Below are 26,655 nucleotides of genomic sequence, written 5' to 3'. Positions count from 1 at the left end.
CACTGGCCCAGCCCTTGGAGGTGGACTATCAGTGACGGTAAAGCAAGAGACCAAAGGTCCTACTTGAGGGTAGGAGCGCTGGGCACAGAGCTATCACTAGATTAATAGGACACGCACACATACACATCACACACACACACACACACATACAACACACACATCTAGAAATATTCTTGGAAGCCTAGCAAAGTAAAAACAGTGGTTCTTCAACTTGAAACTATCTTCTTGTGGATCAAGGTCTTTAGATTCCTGACTTTAAATCCCTGATTTTCTCTTGCTTAATAAGCCTAATGGGCCTTTCTGTGGTACTCTCACTATGATGAGTGGGCAGTTTTGTGAAGTACACAGAGCCAAACAATTCTAAAAAGGCACCTGCCAAATTAGGAGGCTGGGCTGCAGAGTCTATAAGTTGTTTGCTAGTGCTGATAGCTTCAGTGAAGTTAATAATGAAGGAACAAAGTCTCGAAAATGCACACAGGAACTGCCCAGACCCCAGCTGGAAGCCCTGGAGGGCATCATCTTTGTGGCTGGGTCCAGCAGTCCTGTTTGCTTCAGCGACTTGCTGAGTGCTGGCTGTATGTTCCAGTGATTGCCTATATGAACTCACTTTCATAGGCACCAGTCCTGAGACACGAATAACATTATTCTCACTGTTTTCCATACGAGAAACACTACAGACAGAATGTATTATTCATTTCTTTGGGGCACCAACACAAACTCGATGTCTTTTAAAACAGTAAGAATTTATTGTCCAATTCTAAAGGCTACAACTCTAAAAAGGTGTAGCAGGACCATGATCCCTTTGAAGGCACTGAGGAGAATCCTTCTTTGCCTGTGCTAGTTCTGGTGGTTGAGGGGAATCCTTGGTACTCATTGTTTTAGGGTAGCCAAACCTCCAATCCCTTTCTCTGTCTTTGTTTCTTTTCTGTGATCTCTCTCTATTCCAATGTCCATCTTCTTATAAAAATATCAATTCTTGGATTAGGGGCCACCCAAACTCAGTATGATGTCATTTTAGCTGGATTACATCTCCAATGACCAATTTCCATATAAGTTCACATTCAGAGACCCCAGGGATTAGGACATATTTGGGGAGAACACAGTTAAATCGACAATACAGAGAGTTTAATTTTCCCAATGTCCAGCAGTTGGTGAAGACCATGTACAGCCCACACACAAATGAGTTCCACATGGTACAGTCCCTGTTGAATCCCAAATTGCATATTAGGAAACAGAAAACTAAAGAAACAAAGCAATTCACAATTTCACTCACTCTCACTGTTTGGAGAAACAAGACAAAAAAGATAGAGGTATTATTATTTCAAACTTCCTTATGATTCTCCCTCCCTCTCTTCTCCCTCTCTCTCTCTCCTCTTCCCCCTTTTACACCCCTGCCCCCCTTTCCCTGACCTCTAGGCTAAGAAACTCTTCTATCTTTAATCTTTGTACCTACCCACTCACTCCTCAGATTTTATATGACTCAATAGAAGACAGAGTAAAATATCTTTTGAATCAAGTTTATTTTTAAATATAAATGCTAAGGAATAAAAAAAAACCTACCTTTAATTCCAGTAATTATTGCTAACAGTTTATACTAATTCTTCCTGTTTTCTATTTTCAATGCATTCTTTCAACATAAGTTTAACTATACAATTATACAATTAAATTGTATAAATTATACAATTATAATATTGTATGAAATTTTATATAAATTGTATGTGATTATAAAATTGTACAAAATCATACAATTTTTCTGCTGTTTTACTTACTAAGAATCTTTGTCAGGTGCCAGTATCTCAACCCTGTGATCCTAGCTCCTCAGGAGAATGAGCTCTGACAATCATGGTTCAGAGCCAGCCCAAGTAAGAAAGTCCATGAGACTCCTATCTCCAATTAGCCACCAAAAAGCAGGAAGTAGAGCTGTGGCTCAAGTGGTAGAGTGTTAGCCTTGAGTAAAAATTAAAAAACCTAAAGGACAATGCCTAGGTCCTGAGTCCAAGCCCTAACACACACACACACACACACACACACACACCTCTTACTAAAAATATTTTCAGATTATTATATAATCTCCATTAATATCTGCCAAGTATTTACTATTAATTTAACAATCTTATGAAATTACATATTTACATTATTTCTAATTTCTATTATTATAGATAACTATTATAAATACCTTTGTTCGTAAAAGTTTTTTCCTGTTTGTAATATTTTTCTGTAAATTATATTTCCAGGTACAAAATCAAGACACATCGTTTTTTTATTCTCCCTCTTTTATTGTGTGCTAGTATTGGAGTTTGAACTCAAGGACTCTTGCTCTCATTTGGCCATTTCATTTAAGGCTGGTGCTCTACCACTTAAACCATACCTCTACTTCCAACATTCTGCTGGTTAATTGGAGATAAGAGTCTCACAGACTATTCTGCCTGGATTGGCTTTGAACTTCATATTCTGATCTCAGCCTCCTGAGAAGCTAGGATTACAGAAATGAGCCACGAGCACCTAGCAAAGATATGGCTTTTGGGCCAACTCTTCTTTGTCTGCAGTTCTCTGAACCTAAGGGAAGTGATTTGTGATCCATCTACACAATATCTTCTTTTCTTCTTCATGAGATAAGAGTAAGATAAACACAAAGAACTCCCTCTAATGAGTGACTTGGAAGGCCTACAATTATTTCCTCTAGAGTAATTCTAAAATTGGTCCAAGTATATGTTGTCTACTCCAGAAACTAGGGATATTCCTTGGTGAGAACCTAGTTCTGTCCCTTGGGAATGGCTCCCAATCTATTGCTTTCTATGGCTCTGGACTCTTGCTTTGGTTCTGCCTATGGCTTCTTAGCTTCATCTTGTAAGACATTCTCTTCCATGAAGCGGCTCATGTTTGTAAGTGAATGATCCTTTCATCCCTCTTGCTACACATAGGCCCAGAGGCCTCCTCTCGTTCTGAACTGTTTCAGTTTTTCCTAGTTCACACATTTCTTTAAAAAACCCTATTCGATATGTAAGAATATGATTCTTTTCTTTAGAGCAAATTATGACAGAAGAAAGACCATTCAGTTCTTTTCTAACCAGGGACTGTTTCTAGAGGGTATGTCCGGCTCTGAAAATTCTTAAATGCTTTATGGTTCCACTGACATGGAGTACTAGGCACTGTCTTGAATCTTCTGGATTTTAACAAATGTTACAGCCACACTTTTGATTTGAAATTTTCCCTGAAGCTGAGTAGCTAAGATTATAGGTGTGAGCCACTGATGCCCAGCCATTTTTTTCCTTTTAAAGTCATTTGAGAAGACCACTTTTCAACCAAACCTCTACATGTCCTTTAAGTTGTTACACACAGCTAGCAGAATATGCTATCCCCCTTGGCCTTCTGTCTAGAGGTCTCCTTATCCCTATCCACAAGTCCATTGTGGACATTTGTTTAATTTCCAAGTTGCCATAGGCCAGTTGGTGAATTGTCTCACCATTACAGAATTCCACTGGCTTTCTCCCAAGAATTTCTTCACTGATGTACTACCACCCACTTGTTGGCCCACTCAACACCAAGGCCTCAGGTTCTTGTCTTTGATTACAGCAGCATCTACTCTGGTACCAATAACTCTATCAATTCAATCAGGAAAATCAGTCTCTAAAGTGTTATTAGATAATAGATATTTATAAGATTAGGATTCAGGAAATTATAGAAAGCGCTGACGAAGCTCAAGTTAGAGGTGGGAAGTTAATGAAGCACGGAAAAGATCATCTACCAGTTCTCCTTGAACCCGAGCATGGGTGGGAACGTTGACATTTGCAAGAGAGTATGTTAAGTTTTGAAGGGGCTTGCGAGGTTCTATGAAATACTTGGAAAGAGGTCCCTGGAAGCTGTTGATTGAAACTCTACCGCCTCTGCACAGTAGTTGGAGGAAAAAACTGGATACAGAGAAGAAGAATAAGAACACAAGTTATTGCCTATATCTGCCTAAAACAACGTTCAGACAGTAATGACTATTCCCTTCCACACTTCCACAAATTCCTCTTAGATCTGTATGTGGAAAATAAATTCTGGTGAATATACTTCCCAAATTAACAAAATCATAGGTAAAATAATGCATCACTCTTCCTGAATGTCTGCCTAAGTCAAATGTAAAACATTCTTCACAGGCCCAAAGTACATTGCAAAAGGGCTCCAGGGTATAGCTTGTGAGCATACACAAGCCAAGCTGTGATATATCTCAACTACAGAAGAGCCTTTGTTTTTCCAATGTCTTAAAAGAGTTCTGGCCAGGGAGTCTGGAGCACTTGGAGAAGCTTTGGCCAGGGATTTTGGATGCTGCAAATTGTAGACCTAGATCCACCACTTATTACATTCTTATATTACTAGATTATTCATCACTTGGTTCATTTAAATTATCTGGGCTTTGCCTTCTTCATCTACTAAATGAGAACAATCACTCTTGGACTACTTTCTCCTTACATTTGTTGGAGAAACTGATTGGTAGCCTGGCAGTAGCCACAAATCTGTGCATTGAAACTCCTGCTTACAACCTTACAGTCGGTTTATTTAATGTATAGCAATAATGGTGTTTTAGAATACACTAGTATGTTTCTGGGTGCTGGTGGGTCATGCTTGTAATAGTAGTTTCTCAGGATGCTGAAATATGAAGATCAAGGTTCAAAGCCAGTCCAAGCAGAAAAATCTGAGTCTCTTATTTCCAATGAATTCCCCAAAAGCTGTAAGTAGAGCTGTGGCTCAACAAGTAGAGTGCTAACCTTGAGCAAAATGCTAAAGGACAATGCCCAGACCCTGAGTTAAAGCCCTAGTACCAGCATACCACACACACACACACACACACACACACACACACACACACACACACGAAGGGAAGGGAAGGGAAGGGAAGAAAAATGAAAGGAAGAAAAAGGAAGGGATTAGTATGTTAGGCTTGGAAGGGACTCAAGGCTCAGCAAGTTCAAATTCCTGTTTTGCTATTAATCAATGCCGTTTTGCAACTGCGTTAGTCAATCTACGCACAAATGGAGAGCAGCCTGGGCTAACTTTCCACGGAAATGTAGCCAACTTCTTGCTGCCCAGCCTTATTTGTGTTTGAAAAAACAAAACAAAACAAACAGACTCTGGACTCTCTTCCTGAGGTCCACTTCCCAAATCACTTATCCTCACAAAACTTTTTCCTACACCAGCTAGTTGAACATTGGGTGATGTGGAACTTGGTTGAACAGCCCATGCTTTCACTATCCCCTCTGCCTAGATGCTCTTTCTACTCTCCACCTTTCCGTTCTACCTACCTAGATCCTATTCAAATGCCATTCCTCAGCTCAAAGACATTCCTGAATGCTGGAAATCAAGCTCAAGGCACAAGCTAGGTGAGTGCCTAACCACTGAACTAAATTCCCAACCCCTAAATGTTTTCTGATCCCTCTTAACTGCATGAGATGCTTTCTTCCTTTAAGCCTCCAATGTTGACTATCTTTCATTGCATTTACCATATTCTGACAACACCCCAACATACACATTGGAGAACTTACCTTGTTCTCCTAGTGAACATCACATTCCCAGAGGCAAAGGACATGTGTATTAAGTTCATGCCACCAAATAAGTTATATTTGGCATCCTCTATATTGTGGTAGAGACAGAACTTGATGCATAAAGATTTGTGGAATTGAGTTACAGCATATTGATTACATGTGACCACTTGTTAGTACCTTAAATAGCAATGGTCTGCACAGAGATGTCCACAATTAGAAATAGAGGATCATATATGACCCTTCATATACTTACTCTACTGTTAAAGAATTTTTATGTTTTCGCTTGACAAGTTCACTACACCATGCTGATATGATGGCCCCAGAGATGGAACTTTCCAGACAGCAGCCAGAACTCAATCCTTCTATTCTAGGAGACAAATGATCTCTGTAGAACTTTATAACCCAACTTAGGGGATGCAAAGTATCCACCAGGGCTGGTGACCCTTCTGTTTAGGTTATGAATGGAGCTGTCACTGAGCCACATCCTCTCTGGGAGAAAATCCAGGCACTCAAGATAAGGTTTCAACAAGCTCTTGAGGCAGGAAACTTGTTTGGCCAAGTGTCTGTGTCTTTTGTCATGTACTTACTTTCTGGGCCTATAGTTTCCTTCTGCAGTTTCAGAAGAATTCCCAAAGCTGATATCCGAAAGTTATCACTCTACCCTTGTGCAAGTCACTTCCCCTTTCTGAAGCTGTTTCCTCTAGAATAAGGGAGATTGAAATAACTCTCAAAGGTCCTTCCCAGCCCTGATATTCAAAGATTCTATTCTAGGCTACATGCTGAGTTCCCAGGGCTCCAAGCGACTCTCCTCTTCTCCAGTTCTAAAAGTGTATATGACTCAGTTTTGCCATGCCTCTCACCTGGGCATGCTTTCCTGATCTCTGGAACAGTGTGTCTCTGCAGATAATGACTATATATCTGTTATCATGAGAAGGTCCATAACCTACAAGTTGTAAGGAGGGAAGAAATTACCACATAACCACAGGATGGTCTCTCTCCAGTCAAAGTGATCTCTAGTTGATTTCACTTTAAAGTCTCTCTGTTTCAGGTGCTACAAAACTCATTGCCCAGGAGAGAGGTTATAGGATGGAAGTTGCTGTGGATGGAACTGTTAATGCTCCGGGCATGAAAATTCCATCTGTCACTGTTTTGTTTTTTTTTTAATCATATAGCTATGGGTCACAAGCTGAAGTTCATCAAGCTCATCAACAGGCCAGCCAAAATCCATGTGTTGAAACTTCAGTTCACCATGTTATAGATTCGTTTATTTAGCATATGACAATCGTGGCTCATTAGACCACTAGTATGTTAGGCTTGGAAGGAAATCTGGAGCTCAGCAAGTTCAAACACCTGTTTTACAGATGGAGTAGGGATAGCTGAGAGGGGGTTGGTAATATAGCAGTTTGTGGTAGAATAAAGAATAGGACCCTGGATCTCTAACTACCAGCTCTGTACACTTTACACCAAAGCAGAGGTCAACAGGATAGAGCTCTCAGTTCATATGATTATGAACATAGGAATCTCAAGTTCTCACTCTAAATCTATTTAGCTAGCCTCTTTCCTTCTCTCTGTCTCTCTGTCTCTCTCTGTCTCTGTCTGTCTCTCTCTCACACTGGCTTGCTTCAGTGCTGAGAATTAGACTCAAGGCCTCTATCACTTGCTTTTGTGCTTTTGCTTTTAGGGTGTGTGTGTGAGTGTGTGTGTGTGTGTGTGTGTGTGTGTGTATTTGTGTTGTTTTTCAGATAAGGTCTTGTGCTTTTGCCTGGGCTGTCCTAAGACTGCTATTATCCTACTTTTTCCTCCAAACTAGCTGGGACCATTGGCATGTGCTGCCATGCTTACCTTGTTTTTGAGATAAGATCTCAAGAACTTTTGCCTGGGCTGGCCTTCAACCACAGGCCTCACAATCTCTGCCTCCTGAGTTGCTGGGACTATAGGTATGTGAAAACACACTCTTGGTTTGGTTTCCTTTTCATTAAGTTTCCAGGTTAAGTAGTTTTAAACTCATGACACACTAAAAATAAACAGAAAAGAGAAGTTATGAGACTGATGAAAGACAGAAGAAAACAGAAGTCTATCAAGGAGACTTAAGAACTGCAAAGGCATATTAGCCTGACAACACTGCATGCGGAACTAAATATCCCCCAGGGTCTCACTTGAATATGTTACTTCAAAAGTTGAAATTCATAATGAGGCCCTGGATCACAAAGAAAAGGTTGAATGAGCTTCATTTAAGAAAACAGGGATTTGCATTAAGCACTTCTTCAACAGGAGCATTATACCTAAAAGGAAAAAAAAATGTTTTAAAGATTACCGTTAGATAAACGTTCAGCGATCTGGGAAACTCAGCCAACCAAAATAACATTGCAGCTGAGATGCTGGAGAAAGTGGCATGTTAGAAAGGCACATTGTACAGTAAGGAACTGATGTGAGCTCCCTGGGATCTGCAGAGAAGAACAAATAGCAAAGCCCTGACCTCATCTTCTGTTTACACTTCAATTCCCAGCGTTAGTGATTAATTGTCCTTGTGTGTTGTTGCCAGGGCGAATTGTTTTTCTTTAAAAACGCCTTCTTATTTTAAATAAATAAACCATTAGTTTCAAAACAGAAGTGTCAAATGTCAAGATATTCTGACATACTAAGCTAATGAACTGAACAATGAATTTTAGAGGCTACAAGGGACCCAGCCTTTGAGAATTTTCCTTTAATCACTTTGAAGGGCAGTTGAAACCATTCTTGGTAAGATTTTTCCCATGTGTCTAGGGTAAAACAGCACTCCAGAGATGACAAACCGAAACACAAGCTGGAAAGAATTGAATGAGGAATAAGAAGATAGATTGAGTGGTGGGCAGATCATATTTGTAGTCAAAGGTTCTCCAACCCACTTCCTAAGCCAGACAGAACTCCAGCTGAGGTGACCAAGTCTCCTCTCTGCTTCGCACTCACAATTCACACAGGACTTGTGGCTCTTTCAAAATGGAGAATTATTTTAGCAAGTGGAAATTTTGTTTTGCATCTAGTCTCAGCACATATATAATTTTCAGATGTTCCTAATATTTTCTGTGTTGTTGTTGTTTTTTTTTTTCTTTCTGACAGTCCTGGGGCTTGAAGTCAAGGCCAGGAAACTGTCCTTAAGCTTTTTTGCTCCAGGTTAGCACTCTACCACTTGAGCCACAGCTTCACTTCTGGCCTAATTGGAGATAAGAATCTTATTCACTATCCCACAATACTGTGAAATTTGTGAAATTAAAAAAATAGTCAAAAATTAAAAAAAAAAAAGAATCTATGGACTTTCCTGCCCAGGCTGGCTTCAAACTGAAACCTCAGATCTCAGCCTCCTAAGTTGCTAGGATTATAGGCATGAGCCACCAGCCCCAGCTAATTTCTATTTTCTTATTCTTATTTTGCCAGTCCTGGGGCTTGATCCATGGGCCTGGGCTCTGTCCCTGAGCTGCTTTTGCTCAAGGCTATTGCTTCTACCACTTGAACCACGGCACCATTTCTGGATTTTTCTGAGTAGTTAAGTGAAGATATGAGTCTCTATGAGTTTCCTGCCCCAGGCTGGCCCCGAACCCCAATCCTCATATCTCAGCCTCCTGAGTAGCTAGGATTACAGGTGTGAGCCACCGCCTAATTTCTTTATTTTTAAGACTACCTATTAGAGTCACGATTATATGACTTCCTGTTCAAAAGTGTTCAATATTTTCCACTTGCAGAATTAATGACATTATCTACTTTCCACATAGCTTCCAAACATATCTCCTCCTTCAATCTTCTCAGACTTTCTGGCTTCTCCTGGCTCTGAACTGGGCCTTGTACTTTTAGTTCTCATTAACAAATATTTATAAGTAACTATTCCATGCTGGGTCCTATTCTATGTCTATGAAGAACAATCCTACTTTCCTGGACCTTTGGTTCTTGTGGAGAGCTTCACCTCAAGTGATTCTATTGAAGTACTTGTTGGCTGTATAATAGCTCTGTCTGTGTCTGCTTCTCAAGCTGAACACTACCTTCCTGCCCACAGTACTGTATTAACGTCTCCCACTGCCCCATCACATACAGTATTCAGTGGCAAGCACAACACTGGATGCTCTTTGAATGGCCTATGTTGTGTCTGCAATCTCTTTTCTTTAGAAATGTGGTAAATGGCTGTTACATATAGAATTCACCTGCAAGATTATTTTGCTCTTTTGTGATTAAACTTTGTTTTTGATGATTAAGTCACTTGGTTGGCAACAGGAATGACAGGTATCAAGCTACTTCTGATGGAACTAAACAAAATGAAACAAATCAGAGGGTCCCATTGGTGTACTTACAATGTGTCTTCCTCAATTAGGAGTCCCTAATCCCCTTTCTTTGAATTTCTCTAGCCTACTTAGTCTAATTTATGGGCATGCCTTTCCTTTTGCTTCCTGGAGATTACAAGAGAAGCTATGAAAGGAAACCACTCATCTTCTTCCCCTTCATTTTGACCTCAAAGGTAGAAGCTGAAGACCAGGTGCTGGCAACCTTCTGTGGCCGGGAGACTACAGACACAGAGCAGACCCCTGGCCAGGAAGTGGTTCTCTCCCCTGGCTTCTTCATGTCCATCACTTTCCGATCAGATTTCTCCAATGAGGAGCGATTCACTGGCTTTGATGCCCACTACATGGCTGTGGGTAAGTTGGGAAACTGGGTGGCTCTTCCCCAGGCCTCTTTCTCTCTAAAGATGAAACTGCCTTATGTCCTCTCCTTTACAGAGAACACCTGCATTCTCGCCACATTAAACTCTACTTTGTTGCCTTACTACATTTGCTCCATTGTCTATCTACCCATATATCTCTTATCTACCCATCAATCCATCTTTTTTTGAGACATTTCAATGCAATGGCAAATATTAGAATCCTTTTTAAATACTTCAGAATGTACGTAAAACATTTAGAGTTCAATATCGACTCATGGTTCTTTCTCTTTAAGTGTGAAGTTTACATACAATAAATTGTAAGTATACATTTGTTGAATTTCGAAAATTTGATGTCTGCATGTAAGCCAAAATCCTAACAAGATTTGAACTTTACCACTAGCCCATAAAAATACCCTCATACTCCTTCCTAATCAATTTCTGCTCCCAATTTCATAGAAAACAATCATTCTGATTTTCTTTTTGTTTTGTTTTTCGGTCATGGGGTTTGAACTCTGGGCTTGGGCGCTGTCCTTGCGCTCTTCAACTCAAGGTGAGCACTCTACCGCTTGAGCCACAGCACCACTTCCTTTTCTAGTGGTTTATTGGAGATAAGAGTCTCACGGACTTTCCTGCCCAGGCTGACTTTGAACCGTGATCCTCAGATCTCAGCCTCCTGAGTAGCTAGGGTTATAGGCGTGAGCCACCTGCTACCCGCTCATTCTGATTTTCTTATGCCATAGGTTTAGCTTTACCTTTTCTAAATCTTTACATGAATGAGCACAGTGGAAATATATTTGGGAAGTGAAGATTCTTTTATTTAACATGATGTTTCTGAGATGCATTTATATTGATTTATACATCAGGAATTTACTACTGTATTCATGGGGCAATGTTCCATTGTATGAATATACTATAATTTCTTTTTTTCCATTGCTCATTGAGGGAAATCTGGGCTCTCTCAATTTCTTATTCTCATTCATACTTTCAATGAACATTCTGCCACAAGTTTTTCTATGAACATATACTTCCATTTCTATTGGGAAAATACCTAGGAATCATATTTTTGTTAGTTGTATAAGGAATTTTTCAAACTTTTCTGAAGCAATTACATCATTTTATATTTTCCCACCAGTGTGTGAGAGTTTTGCATGCTCCATATCCTCACCAATGCTAGATATTGTCAATTTAAAAAAAATTAACCTCTCTGGAGGGTATGTATGGTACTACCGCAATATGGCTTAAATTGTATTCCCCTGATGAGCAGGGATGGTGAGCATCTTTTCAAGTGTTTCTTGGCTATTCGAATATATGCTTCTTTAAGAGAACTATATATTCATATGCCTAGGATAGGGCCTGAGCCATATTAGATGCATGGGAAGGAAGAAAGGCAACATGGAGTGGAAGTTAGAGCACACACTCTGGAGCCATCCCACCTAGGGCCTCTAGGTCTTAGTTTTACCATCTCCAATTAGAGGATGGTAATAACCTTGCTTTCTAAGAATATTGCCTGGCTCAGTAATTATTGCTACTGTCAAAGGATAGTGTTTCTACCAGAACCTGTTTTCTATAACCTTGGGTAAGTTACCTAACTTCTCTGAGTCCTAGTTTCTCCCCTCATAAAATGGAAATAAAGGCTGTCTTTAGGCTTTATATAAATGAAAGAATGTATGAGCCTTGCAGCCCAGTGGGTGGCTCCAACTAAGTGGGCTATGCAAACGCGCACGCATTACTTGACTAAGAGGCTCTACCTGCCCTGCAGATGTGGACGAATGCAAGGAGAGGGAGGATGAGGAGCTGTCCTGTGACCACTACTGCCACAACTACATTGGCGGCTACTACTGTTCCTGTCGCTTCGGCTACATCCTCCACACAGACAACAGGACCTGCCGAGGTGGGGCCCCAGGATAATTCTGTCAAGCACTATGATGTACCACCTCTAGCAATAAGATTAGAAGAAGGCTTGGAGGAAACACAGATACAGTGTAGAAATGAAGTCAAAGATCTGTTGCAGATAGTATATGGATAAAGATGTTAAAATGCTTGCCTTATCTAGAAGTATGGAATCCAGTTCTTAGAAGAACACAGGTGAAAAGCTCAGACTCTCAGGTCATCTTTTCCAATTGAAGATTACTACCTTGACCAAATTAAGGGAAAGCTGGGTTTCCCAGTCCTTTCTGAGCCAGAAACTATGCCTCACCCAGAGGTTCCCTTCCCTTTAGTCCCTCTTTAACAGACAGAACCTCATTCTAAAGGACAAAGTCAGGAGAGAAAAAAAGGCAAAGATAGAGACAACAAGAAAGCTTCCTATCCCTTCTATCTCACCTTGTTTCCATTTTCCACCAACTTGTTTCCTTTTTGTAGTCTCAGGCTGGGTCAGGGATGGAGAAATGGAAGGACTTAGTTTCTTTCTAGGCATAGTGCCCCCAGTTGGTGGGTTAACAGCCACACAAACAAATGATTAGATGACATCAATGCTAGTTACTACATGGATGTAAAGGAAATCTGATCACAGTACAATCAGACCTGAGCCATCTTAGAGAAGTGGACAAGTGCTTGCCAGATATGATAATCCTTGACAGAGATGAACTAAGCAGGGGAAAGAAGACACTGCACACAGGAAGAACAGCTTCTGCAAATATTCATAGGTGTTATAAAACTTGGGATATTTGGGGAACTGCTAGTAGATGAGTGTGACCCAGGGTTAGAGAGCTTGCCTACAGTCTGACTGGAAACTGGTTGAAGAAGGGTCATTTGAGGAGGGCAAGACTGGAGACAAGAGGTCTTTGTTTTCTTTCTTCAAAATCTTCTGCTTTTAATATAGGTTTCCCTATATTATCCATCAATATAAAGTAGTAGATTACTGTAATTGTGACTAAATCATACCTGACAGAAACAACTTAAGGAGGAAAGATTTGTTTTGCTCATGGTTTCAGTCCATCATGGCAAAGACAGCAGAGATGGTAGAGCCGAGCAGCTCACATCATGACAGACATGAAGCAAAGCAGAGATTTAACAGGAAGTGGCCAGCCTCCGAGGACACGCCCCCAAGTGACCTACTTCCTCCATGAGGACTCCACTTTCCACAGTTCTATCACCTCCCAACAGTCTATTCAAATTTTGATTTTATCCATGGATTAAGCAATTAATTAGATCAGAACCTTTACTAACTAATCATTTCTGGAAACCCCTTCAGGACACACTCAGAGATGTGCTTTACTAATCTCTCAAGCATTTTTCAAACCAGTCAAGTTGATCATCAAGGTTAACCATCAAGAACATTATAAAACAGAACAGACACATTAGCAATTTTCTTAGGCTGTAGCTGAGGCTCCACTGAGTAAGAGTGACTGCATGACAAGTGTGAGGCCCTGAGTTCAAACTCCAGTGCTGAAGAAAAAAAAAGGAATTGGCTTGAAGAAGGTTATTTACATTCAGTATGTAGGTATTAGTATTGACTATCTCTTGTGTACTAAATGCAGTGAGAACAAAGAAATCTCAGGCAGGTTAAACAAGAATCCTTGCTTGATCTTTGGCTTCATACCCATCCCTCAGGAGCTTTTTTAATCTTTTCTTTTTAGATACCATAGACATATGTGTTTATGGATTATATATCTATCTGTGCATTGTGCAAGAACCAATTTTAGTCCTTTGGGGTGAGAGTAACCCCATGAGAATGCTTGGGGTAGAAAATGAAAACAGATGGGGATTTAAGAGACCTTGATCTAAACCTCTTTCTGCAGTCCATTGCTGTGGGACTTTAAGTTAGTCACAGCTGCCTTTCTGGACTACAGTTTTCTCATTTGCAAATGAGCAAGAGGAACAAAAGGCTTAGGAAGTATGGACTTGCCAGCACTAGAATGGGTCAGCCCAAGGCCAAAAGTTCAACAGCAAATAAAGGCTCAGTAGGGCTAAGTAATAGACAAGCTCCCATGACACTGGGTATTTGGTGATGGTAAACACAGTGGGGAACACAGCACAATTTCATATATCATAGAACTTATTTAGTGGGGACAGAAAAAATCAACAAATGAGTATGTGACTTAGTGTCAGGTGGTGGATAACATTATGAAGCACAGAAGGTCAACAACCTGAGAATGCATTACATTTGAATCAACAAAAACTTTGAAGCAGAGCACAGGGCGCTCTTACCTATATCTCTAGCCACTCAGGAGACTAAGATCTCAGCTAGAAGCCAGCCAGAGCAGAAAAGTGTAAGATTCTTATCTCCAATTAACCAGCAAAAAGTGGCTCAAGTGGTTGAGCAACAGCCTTAAGTGAAAAAGCCAAGCAGGAGGCCCTCATGATTATACCATCTCAAAACCCTCTCTTCTCAGAGTCCCTGCCCAGTCCCCCAGTGCCAGAAAAAAAGGAAAGAAAGGTAAACAGCTCTGGACAGAGACATAGACTTAGTTGGAGTCTTGAAAGAAAAATTTCACCTGTGAAATGGGGATGATTCCTTCCCTGCCTACCTGGTGGGGACACAGGTAGAGATGATGAGCAAGGGATTGCTGTGGCTGTGATGGTGGCACGCCATTTTCTCTGCTGTTTCCCCACAGTGGAGTGCAGCGATAACCTCTTTACCCAGATGACCGGCATGATCACCAGCCCTGACTATCCCAACCCTTACCCCAAGAGCTCTGAATGTCTTTACACCATCGGGCTAGAGGAAGGTTTCGTAATCAGCCTACAATTCGAGGACACTTTTGACATTGAGGACCATCCTGAGGTGCCCTGCCCCTATGACTACATCAAGGTGAGCTTGCAATGAACATTTGTCCTAGGGATGCTAGAAGATCCTGGCTGAACTAGGAATGTTGATATCCTGGCTTTTTCAACTTCTCATAGGACAGAGAACTAAACCAATAGCTTTCTAACAACTCATTATTTAAATTAACATCTTGATCAGATCTACTACAAGGATCTTCCCCAGGTTAGTTCCCTGGCTACCTCCCTGCTTGTTGGGAAGGTGCTTGGGGTGGGGTGTCAGACTCACCTTCGTGGATCTTTACCCCATGTAGCCAGGTGGGGCTCTGTTCTCTAACCTATATTTGGTTTATTTGCTGCTGTTACCTTCTTGAACTTCTTAATATGTTTTGACCAAGGAGCCCACATTTTCATGACAAACTGGACCTCACAAATTATGCAGCTAATTCTTCTCGGAGGAAGAAATTGTTCAACAGACAAATAAAGAGGAGGAAGGATGATGCAACCAATCACCACTGAATTTGAAATTATTTCAACAGTATAGGTGTGATGCAAAGGCAATGTGAATTTCAGCCATGACTAGAACAGTGGAGGAAATAGTTCTTTGATGTATAAGAAGGAAAATCAGCAATCCTTAGTGACTGGCTGAAGCACCTAAGTGGAATTGCCTATTGGGGCCTGATCTCAGGAGAAATGCTGAGCTGGTGAGGAAACGGGGTGCCATCAAGTGTACAAGCCACGTAGACAGTGAGCTCTTCTAGAGAGAGAAAAAAAAGCAGAAGCTAGATCACAGTAAATTCTGAGAACTATACAAAGGAAGAAGAACTATGAATGAGATCAGAAAGAGCCATAAACTGAGCTGCCCACAAAGGGAGCTAACATTAGTAGGAAAAACAGGGAAATCAAAATCTCTAGAAAGAGATGTGACTCTTCTCTGTATCTATATTGCTTTTCTTAGATTAAAGCTGGTCCAAACATTTGGGGGCCCTTCTGTGGAGAGAAAGCCCCAGAACTCATCAATACCCAGAGCCATAAGGTTCAGATCATGTTCCACAGTGACAACTCTGGAGAGAACCAGGGCTGGAGGCTCTCGTACACAGCTTCAGGTAACATCTCCCCCTCTGGTCTCAGCTACTGTGGTGCTCTGCTCACCAGGAGGGTGGCTGAGGAAGGAGAAAGTGTGTGCCTAGGACTTTTCTGGTGACTACTGGGATTTGGGGCTGAGGAAAACTTAAAATTGAGGTACATGTTCCCTTGTGACTCAGTTTCCCAGGAGCAAGAGTGGTGGTGAGGTTGGCTTGAACTGGTTGGTCTCAAACTGCCTTGTTGGAGATGGAAAAATGAAATCTTGTTTTCTGAGCCCCACTCTTCACACAGCTATTCATTAGACCTCAATAGGGCCCTTTCTGCTTTCTCTAAGTCAGGGACTGAAATTTGGGTGTGTCCGAAGCTTTAAATGCTTCATTATGGTGTCTTGCATCCATGTGAGCTCCCAGATTGGCAAAGTCCACAGGTCCCATTTTTTTGATGCCCAAGACAGCCAACTCTGGCCCAAAACCTGACAAAGCTACTTGGCTTAAGAAGTCTGTAATCACTCAAGGAAGAAAAATGTGGACATCACAAAGGAGTGACTAATCCACTTCCTAGCCCTTGAAGCCCTGGCTTCCAGTGCCCAGTCTGGGAAGAAGCATGGACCGGAAATTTACAAGAGTTTGCTCTGGAAAAAGTGTCAGGGCTTGAGGAGCTCATCAGAATTAACCTTTAGAAGAGTGGACTCAGAAGCATATGATTGCAGTTGCTTACTTTGAAACAGGATCTTAGGAAGAAAAAGGAAACTAGGGCCATCCTGGGTGGCCCAGTGAGTCAAATTCCCAAGGACATCAATTTTAGCTAAATGAGAAAACATTGTTCACTTCATCAGAGACATCTCTGTGTGGAAGGCATCGACTTGAGAGGAATTGAGAGCCTTGTCCCTACAGGAGTGCAAACATGTTGGGAACACTGTAAAGCAAGGCTTAGACAGGGTTGAATTCATTAAAACTCAGAGTTTTAATGAAATCATCTGGCCAACTACCTCAACTTACAAATGAGGACATGGAGAGCTGAGTTAGAAAGTGACTGTTTTCTGGCTGCAGAGTCATTTTCCTGAAAGAGCCTACTAGAAGGTTCAGATCTCTGATAGTCAGTCCTGTTGTTTGATCCTCCTTCAGGCCTCACTTCCTAGGGTCCTTTAGGCACACACTTCATTTTCTCACATGCTGCTGTTTCATTTGCTTCCCACTAGGAAACGAATGCCCAGAACTACATCCTCCTGTCCACGGGAACATTGAACCTTTGCAAGCCACATATTCCTTCAAAGACCAAGTAATCGTCACCTGTGACACAGGCTACAAAGTGCTAAAGGTAGAGGCTCCTGCCTGCAAGGAGGAGGGAGTGATCAAGAGAAAATTTCTAGAGCCTTCCAGAACAGATGGGCTGCTGCAACTTGCCACAGTGCCAGAACAGTCTCTCACCTGCCCCAAAGCCTCCCTCCCAAAAGCTCCAGAAATTCTATACCACGTATCCAAGACTCTCTCATGCCTTACCAGTGGCACTTTCATTAGAGCATGGATCCTAATAAAAATCTAGGTCCAAACGGCTCTATAATCAGGACTAATAATCTTAACAAAAGGTGGTAGACGGGTACCCCTTTGTCTCCCATCTCCCGAAACAATGGTTTTCAATTTAAGGCTGAAATCAGTGTTTTATTTCTTTAAATGTTCTCCAGGTAAGCCAAATGTTCAGTAAAGCTAGAGGGCTGTTGCTGTCAACGAATTGTTCTTAAGGAAGGGTCTCTGGTCCGGCAGTATCAGCATCATCTGGAAATTTGTTTGCTATTTTAATTCTTGGGTGGATCCAGCCCAAGAATCAGAAATTCTGGGAGGAGGGCCCAACAGTCTGGCATGACAAGCCCTCCAGATGAGGCTGACCGCCTGCCCAATGTTGAGAGCCACTTCTCTGAAAAAGAAGTCAAGGCTAAGTTTCTCCCTTCAGAGACTAAGATTTAAGCCCCCCTTGTACACAGCCCTAGCCAGTCTCTAGAGTACAAACCAGGGACTATGAATTCAGCATCTGTCTTTCCCCTATCTGCACACTTGCCCTCAGAATCCATGTGGGTGGAAAATGCCAGTCCAAATGAGCCAGGTTTGGAATTCAAATTAGTTTTGCAGGTCAACCACCACTGACCCCACTCTCTTCTTCTTTTTCTCATTCCTTTCTGGTTTCTGCTCAGGATTATATGGTGCTAGACATATTACAGATGGAGTGTCTGAAGGATGGGACCTGGAGTCATGCGATGCCCACCTGTGAAAGTAAGAAAACCAAATAGATTAATTATAACTTTAATTAATTGTAACTTTAACTCATTAAAGTTATCCCATGCTGGTGAGATAGGAGCAGAGACTACGTAAGTGGGAAAACTCAGCCAGAGGTGATATGCATGCATGGAACAGGAAGTCAATAGACATAGGAGAGCTGGACAGAAAAAGAGTTAAAGTCTCTTTTAACAAACAGACTATCAGATCCAGAGAGAAACATTTTGTGGGCCTCAGTTTACTTTCTAAATACTAATTTTTTGAAGTTAAATTGTCAAGCTTCGTAAAGAAATAGAATGTCTCCAGAGTTGAAAGGAGCTTTGGCATTTGCTAATGCAGGAATGTAGCTTGGCACTGGTGTCCAGGGCTGGATGATATCTTACATACAGCCATTATCCACACCCACTATGTCTTCCAGGTTAGTTCACAATTCCAGAAAGGCTGCTGTGTCAGCACAGCAAGCACATATGAAAGAAGGGACCCAGCTCTTCATAAGCTCTTGGGATCCAGAGATCTTACCCTGTGTGCCCTTAATCCACTCAGTACCTGGGGCCATGATCCTTGGCCTCAGCTATCAACTGAAGAGCCTACATTCATTTTAGTATTCTACAATTTATGCCAGTGATTCTAAAATAATATAATTCATAAGAATCATCTGTTATGCCTAGAAAATTACAGATTTCTAGCAACTAACCTTCTTCCCTCTCATACTCAGATAATTCCAAAGTGGGTTTGCAAAGATCATAATTGTACATACTTAAATATAACAACAGTGATGAGAAGAGGCATATATAATCACAGAGTCAGGGAAGGAAAGAGAGTAGAGGGAAGGAAGGAAGGAGGGAAGGAAGGAAGGAAGGAAGGAAGGAAGGAAGGAAGGAAGGAAGGAAGGAAGGAAGGAAGGGAGGGAGGGGAGAGAAGCAAAAGGAAATGAAGGGAAGGGAAGGGAAGGAAGGGGAGGGGATGAGAGGGGAGAGGAAAGATTTGCTATAAAACCAAGGTTTGAGAACTCAAGAATGAGGACTGGTCCCACCAATCTCATTGCATACTTTTCCCATGAGCTTTTGAAGCTCTCTTTCCCTCCCTTTCTACTGAATGGCTCCCATCTTGCAGGCAGACAAATCCCCTCTGCCGTCCCTTGGGGCACTCTCAGACGGGAGGGGGCTCTGAGGCAAACACCAGGACACCTTTGGCAGCATAACGTGCTTGTTTACATTTTTAATATGATGATATAAACCTTATATGACGAAGAGTATTGTATAGGTTTAGCAGAAAATCTCAGTACCTATTGATGCCTATGAAGAACACACAGAGAATTCGGATTCCAGACAGGAGGAGCTCAACTGTTCCTCTAGTACGTGGCCTAGTGGGTAGTATGGTAACTGGATCCTAAGCCAGACCCTTTGCAGGATGAAGCACGGGTCACCTTGAAGAAGGGAAAGGAGGGTTTCAGGCACTCAGGACAAACCTGGCTCTAGATGGGGGAAGCTCCACATTCAAATGCAGTTTCTAGCAATTGAGTTCCTCTAAGCAATTTACTTCTGTTCAATTTGGATTTAGTCTCCTATCCTCAAGATTATTGTCAGGACTGGGTTAGTCTATATATCATACCTATAGAGTGCCAGGAAACAGTGAACATTTAATAAAAGCTTCATTCCTCACAGTCTAACCCCTTCACTAGAAGATTTGATACTTCTCATTCACACTTTTGGAAAGTAAGAAACATTATGAATTATTTTCTCCTGATTATACACACACACTTTTATTATAGTGGACACATTGACAGAGCAAAGCAGTTCTGTAGTACTGGCTTATGTGATTTATGTTATTTGCAACAGAACATATTATCATTTTGTACAAAGACAATACAGTCCGATTTTGGATTATGACTATTATAACCCCCATGTAGACACACCCACATCTCCCAATTGTATGTGTTATTCTAAGACCTAGGGAAGGTACATAGACCAAACTGAGGAGTTGAGAGTCCTGGGGATTGTGGAGAAGAGGCTGATAATAGAAATGTGCACCAGAATAGGAAGTGGGAGTCATTGGTTGTTATTTAGCCTCTGCCTTCAAACTATTGTGGTAAGAGAACCTGTTGTATTCTGAATTCTATGTGTCAAATGAGGGTCCAAACCAGATGAATGTAAATCTCCTTGCAAAGAAAAAAAAAATCTTACAGTCTCAGGAGCCAGGATGTAAGGTAGTGCAAACTTTCCTAATGGTACAAATTCGACCATTCCAAACTGTCCTTCGCACTGGCTTTACCTAAACTGTGCATTCTTAATCAATTCTGATGGAGTATTTCTGTATTTCCTGCAGGAACTATTTCTGCCTTGCTTGCTAATTTTTCTTTCTCTCCTTTCTCTCTTTTTCTATCTCTCCCTTCCTGTCTCTGCTTCCTTTCTCTTTGTCTCCCAATCCCAATTTGACTTTATAGTGACAGAAAGCGAGATCGATTTGGAGAGCGAATTGGAGTCAGAGCAAGTGACAGAGTGAAGGATGGGAACCCCACACAATTCAGACATCCAGGAATGGATCACGCACAAAGATCCCCAAGTCCCAGCTACTCTGCCCCTCCCCACCTACCAACACTCCCATTGTCCATTTCAGTGTGGATTAGAATGAAGGCCAAAGAAGCCACACAGCCTCTTCAGTTAAAGCTGCTGTGTGTGCGTGAGAACAAAGTCATGCCTTTGAGGATTCGATCATCATTCAACATTAATCCAAAAAGCCATGAAAAGACAACGGGGGATTTTTTTTTTAGGACCTCTAAGTGGACAGTACTCTTCTCAAAGTAAAAATGCCTTTGGTTCTGGAACCATAAGATTTGATATACAATCATACTACCTTAGGCTGAATAGACCAACACTGGCTCTGGTTCCTGGTCCGAACAACCCATACTCCCAAGTTTAACTGTGCCAGAATGCCAGTGACTTTATGACTATAAAAATTTTTTTATTGGTCACTAATTTCTTAAGAACCATAAGTAGGTAATGTGAACAATAATTTATAGTGTGGATTTTTGAGAATCTGGATATTTTCTCATTCACAAAATGTCCCTTCTATCATTATTTAACACAGAGCTGAAATTCTATCATTAGAAATTTCTTTCTTCTGAATTTACAAGTTTTGTGTTTCTTCAGCTTTACTGATTAAAAGGATAGGCATCACATGAACACTGTGGTCCTCCATTCCAGGGCTGTGGACACCACTGAGTCATAAGGAGTGGCGAAGAAGGGGCTGAAGAACAACTGCCTATGTTGCAGAATCTTGGCTTCTGCCTAAACAAGGCCTTGACACATATCAGGGAACCCAGTGACTGTGACTAAACCTGTTTCAGGACTCCATGTCCACTTGATGAGGGCAGACCCCTGCACATGCAGACACTGATCAATCTAGAGGCTGAGGTAACAGATGTGCCACCAAGAAAGGAGACAGACAAACAGATGATTGCAAGTCGACAAGATAGGCACAGACTTATACCCAGTATAACTGATAATATAATTTCAAATGAAGATTTCATGGACATCCAAATAATTGCAGGACCAGGCAACATAAGATGGTATTTACCATCAGAAAGACATGAATAAAAAGTTCCAGAATAAGGAAACTACCCTGTCCAGGTAGAAGGAATAGATAAAGCTTTTAAGAAGGACTAGTGTTTGATCAAGATCTCAGAGGAGGCCACGTGGACATAGTGTCCCAGGCACAAGAAGGCACAAAACCAGGAAAGGAGGCAGAAGAAGAGATCCTGGTGATGTTAGAGTCTATGATCTACTAAGGGGAGGAAAGAAGATGAGTCTTGGAAGGGCTGTCTGGCCCATTTCTTGGTCTTCCATTCTAGGAAGAGCTGCTTACCTGTGGTTTCTCAGAAGCCACTGGATTATAGTATGCTCAGTATTGCATGCCAAAGAAAGATGGGTCTGAAGTAAACATAAATTGCAGGAAGAGATAAATAGGAGATAGGGTGGGGATGGTGCAGTCAACACTAAAGAGTGGTAAGCAAGGGAGGCCAAGGGAGGCCAAGGGAAGGGGAAAGGTGTGTGTGTGTGTGTGTGTGTCTGTCTGTCTGTCTGTCTGTCTGTCTGTCTGTCTGTCTGTCCTGGGGCTTGAATTTTGCTCAAGGATGGTGCTCTACTGCTTGAGACACAACTCCACTTTCAATTTTTAATCTGCTAGTTAATGGGAAAATAAGAGACTCACAGACTTTCCTGCCCTGGCTGGCTTTGAACAACAATCTTCAGAACCCAAGCCTCCTGAGTAGCTATGATTAAAGGCTTAAGCCACTGGTGCCCAATGAAAAAGGCCTTTGGATACTAGGGCGTAGATGGCACATCTCCTAAAGTAACAATGGACTAAATAAGGACCCAAGATCTAACACACAGTGATTGTACAGCAGGGCCAGCTTGAGAGGAAGTAGTTGCCACCGATTTGTCTTCAGTTGTCTCCCAATGCTTTTTGATTAATATGGATGGAGGTTCACCCATTCCTTACTCACTGTAACTGAGACACAATGGCCTTCTATTTTCCAATATTTTCATCTCTCTGGTTGTGAGACCCACTGTGTTCATGGACAGAATTACTTTTCAGGAGCAATGCAAAAGCAAGCTTTATATCTAGATAATGTCTCTTAAGTCTAAGTCCAACCCTGAAATTCTTCTAGGAAAGAGCAAAAGGTAGTTAAGGAACCAGCTATCTGTATCTCAAGGATATTTTAAATCAAAGCAACTGCTAACTGTTAATGGAAGCAAGTAATATCAATATCTAAGACCAGTCAAGTACATTTCCCAGAGGGAAGGAAAAATCTGCTGAGTCTCAGCAAAAAAATAAGTTGAATATTATTTACAACTTCAAAAAAACAATATTATTTCCTCTTACTATCTCGTATTATCCCGGGATTAACCTTTACACATTTATCTCCCAAACTGGAAGAGTGTTTATACTTTGACATGATCAAAACAAATGGAAACAATTTGTCTAGGGATATCAGAGGCCAAAACAAAACAAGCCCTTCTGATTTTTGCCTTCTTTGTTGACAAGTACTTCATATTCACTCCCTTCTTTCATCCATCTGCTTCAACCTGAAGAGCCTTGGAATTACACATATTTTAACTTACATAACCCTCTAGCAATCAAAAGGATGGATGTGAAGCCCTCAATTGAAAATCACAGTGTCTGGCTAGCATTCAAAGATAAGTTTTTCCTCTCTGTTTCTCAAAGTACTCAAGTAAAATTCTGAAGGAAGTAGAACTTTGAAAATTCTTCTGGACCTCTGGAAAGATTGACTACTAAGGTCCACTATAAGCCAGCTAATACCTACTATAAGTCATTTAACTGAGGAGAAATAAAAAGATCCTTAGGAACTACTGGTACTATTCACTGAAAGACCACGGAGTTCAAGGTCACATTCAGTTCTCACTCTGACAATAACTTTGGATTAGTCAAATCTCCTATCTGAGTAGATTATATAGAAGACATTCTTGATGTCCTAGGTCAGGTTTCTAACTAGAAAATTCTGCATTTCCTCTGTGATTCTCCAGCTCTGTCACAAACTGTTACATCTAATGTTAGGATTTTCTTAGAAATAAGTGTCATCATCTCCTAAAGGAGACCCATGAAAAGACATTGATAAGTTGAGTCATCAGCTTCTGATTTGGTCATGAAAAGTTGACCTAAGTCGGATCCCTGTCCATACCAGCAACACCCCTAAGACCTGTATAGCCTACCAGGCTCCCCACAGACCGTCTCTGGGGTGCAGCATCTTTGGTCATGTCTGTGACTACACTCATCCGCAGTGTCTAGCCACCAGTGAATGGAGAAAATGAGCAGGTGAACAGTGAAAGTTGGCCCACTCCTGACCCTCTACTGCCTCTATGACCAAATGAGCTCTGAGTAGAAAGCCAACAGGGTGGAACTGTGTACTTTTGGAGGAGCCTGGTTTTTGTTTGGGGGAATTTTTTTAAAATTTTGTTTGGTTTGGGGGATTTTTCTGTGCCAAACTCCAATATGGACATATTCACTGTTGTTATTCATCCTGTGGTTGGAACTGGAAAAAAATGGAACCTTCTTTGGTTCAGGTCAGCCAGAATTTTCTCACAGCCATTTGCTTCGTGATTTGGCAGAAGGAGCAGAGAAGATTGCATAATAGAACTAAAAAAAAAAAATCAAAGAAAGAGGCTATGGTGATAATATGACTGGGGCTTCTTAAATCTCAATAGATCTGCCCCTGCCATAAACTTGGCACTAGGCCAGGTGAGTTGACCATACAGTATTAATATCATAGTGGAGAAACCTCCAAAGCAGGGACACTATCAGCTGCACAGGTTGGACACTATGCAATTCTTTGGTGGAAACTATAACATGGTTCTCTGCAGTTGTATGCAGTGTGTAAGCTGCACATCTGCAGAAGATGGACTCATCCTATTTCCTCACAAGGAAGAATATAAGACAGCTAAAGGGTCTCACTTCTTCTCTCTCAGTTATAGACTGTGGAGTCCCAGCAGGGCTGGAACATGGGCTGATCACCTTCTCCACAAGGAACAACCTTACCACATACAATTCTGAGATCAGATATTCCTGCCAGCAACCCTTTTACAAGATACTTCAAAATACCACAGGTAAGCCCTCCATGCTAAACTCTCTCATTCTCAAAGTGCACACTCTGGGCCTCAGGGTTCAATTTGAGGCTGCAAGAGCTCTGTAAGGAGTAGCTGCCTGCAAGTGTGTGGAATTCATAATGCATAAAGCACCCACACATTGTATCATCTGGGTCTCACATTCTATGAGTTTGTGTTATCGTGTCCATTTAGAGATGCAGAGATTGAGTGTCAGAACCAAATCCCAGGGTTGTTCTTTTAGCTTTTAAATTCAGCACTGATTCTACTAATGAATGTAGACCTTGATGCCTGGAGTCTTTCATGACAAAATTAAGGAAGGAATAGAGACCTCAAAGAAGTCCAAAATCTCCCCAAATATATTTCCTTAAGTTGTCTGACAACTAGGATTTCCAGAATGTAGCAAGTGTTGCTACTTTAGCCAACTTTTGCCTTGGCTTCTGGCTAACCAGATCAGTCATTCAACAGGCCTGCGAACTAGGAGCTCTTCCTTCAAAGTCATGCTCTTAGTGTGTGGCAGTGGAGTTCAAATGGAATGGAAAAGTAAAGAGCAGACAAAAGAAAATTCTGTCTATTTTGCTAAATAGCTTATCCCCAGACAAAGATTCAAATCCAGCTGCAGCTGATCATTACTTTCTATCCCTCTGATAGGAAGACCCTGGGTTCATCCCAGGATTGGGTATAGGCACCCAGGCCTGAGAGGTAAAGGACCAGCATTAGCCTTGTTTGAGAGGACTTAGGAGGAGAAATACTTGAAGATATGTGCTGCCTCTCACCAGAATGAGTCACTCTGATACCCTTACATAAACACTCAAAATGCCTGGCCAGAAAAAGAGCTCTAAGGAAGATGTAAAGGCCCATCTCTGTGTCAAGTGAATCTAAGCAAACTCCTCTAGTTTCTTAAAGACTCCACGTCCTCATTTTTCAATAAGGCAATGGGATATCATTGCCAGAACTATTATGAGACTCAAATGAAGCAGGTCACACATGCATGGCTTATTAAAGAGAGTGGTATTAACCAAGGTCATTACAACCAATGGAAGGACACCTGCCAGAGAATGGTAACACGAGGCCGGGAGCGGCTCTCAGACAAGCAGGAATCCGATTCCACAGAGCTGTGGGCACTGGACTGGAGAGTATCGTATTTATTTTCGGAGGGTGAGGGTCCATCGATCATTCTAAGCTGATGAGGCACATGGTTAGATTTCATCTTAGAAAGTTCCCTTGTATTAAGAGAGGACTGACTCAGACTATTTGGAGGACCTTTTCCATGGTCGGTACTGGAGGAATTAAGAAGTCAAACCTATGTTCTCTGTGCTCCACAGCATTCATTTTCTTCTTTTCCTCCCACTTTTCTTTTCACTCACCCAGGTATATATACCTGTTCTGCCCTTGGGACCTGGGTGAATGAAGCACTGGGGACAAGCCTGCCCACCTGCCATCCAGGTACCTCACACACCAAATCTTCTGCTTGAAACTCTTTCATCCAAGACCTTGGGGCCTCAGGTGCTCTGACTATAAATAGGGAGTTAAGAGGAAAGAGGCTGTGGTTGTTTTTTTAAGAGATATAAGAAATGTCTTTTGAAGGTCAAAGATTAGAGAAGCCTACCCTCACACTTTCTCAAACTAACTGGACTCTATCCTCTATTCTCCATTGTATAAGGACCACTCTAGCCTCCTCTCTCTCCAGTTCCAGTCACTTCCCTCCAGGTTTTTCTTTCAACCCAGTGAGTGTAGACACCTGTTGTTGCTCAGGAAAATCAAGAAAGTGGGCCTTCCTTGTCTTTGAGCAC

The 26,655-nt window shown here is 41.5% G+C and overlaps 1 protein-coding gene across 3 annotated transcripts in view; it reads left to right on the top strand.

Moving 5' to 3' along the window:
- Masp1 (mannan-binding lectin serine peptidase 1 (C4/C2 activating component of Ra-reactive factor)) overlaps positions 1-26,655 on the top strand; it is a 52,614-nt gene that overhangs the window by 20,691 nt on the left and 5,268 nt on the right. For 2 of the 3 annotated variants that reach the window (XM_013034778.1, XM_013034776.1), the window contains 8 exons: positions 10,003-10,180; positions 11,945-12,076; positions 14,742-14,938; positions 15,848-15,995; positions 17,174-17,292; positions 18,161-18,239; positions 24,728-24,865; positions 26,234-26,308. In XM_013034778.1, coding sequence (XP_012890232.1) covers positions 10,003-10,180; positions 11,945-12,076; positions 14,742-14,938; positions 15,848-15,995; positions 17,174-17,292; positions 18,161-18,239; positions 24,728-24,865; positions 26,234-26,308 — 1,066 coding nt within the window. Of the gene's footprint in view, positions 1-10,002; positions 10,181-11,944; positions 12,077-14,741; positions 14,939-15,847; positions 15,996-17,173; positions 17,293-18,160; positions 18,240-20,691; positions 21,004-24,727; positions 24,866-26,233; positions 26,309-26,655 lie in introns of those variants that run through there. The other variant, XM_013034779.1, reaches the window with a different exon arrangement.

Source organism: Dipodomys ordii, unplaced genomic scaffold, assembly GCF_000151885.1.
Source record: "Dipodomys ordii isolate 6190 unplaced genomic scaffold, Dord_2.0 Scaffold196, whole genome shotgun sequence".
Classification (NCBI taxonomy): Eukaryota; Metazoa; Chordata; class Mammalia; order Rodentia; family Heteromyidae; genus Dipodomys; species Dipodomys ordii.
Note: the sequence above shows the minus strand (reverse complement) of the source record. Positions and strands in the feature narration are given on the sequence as shown.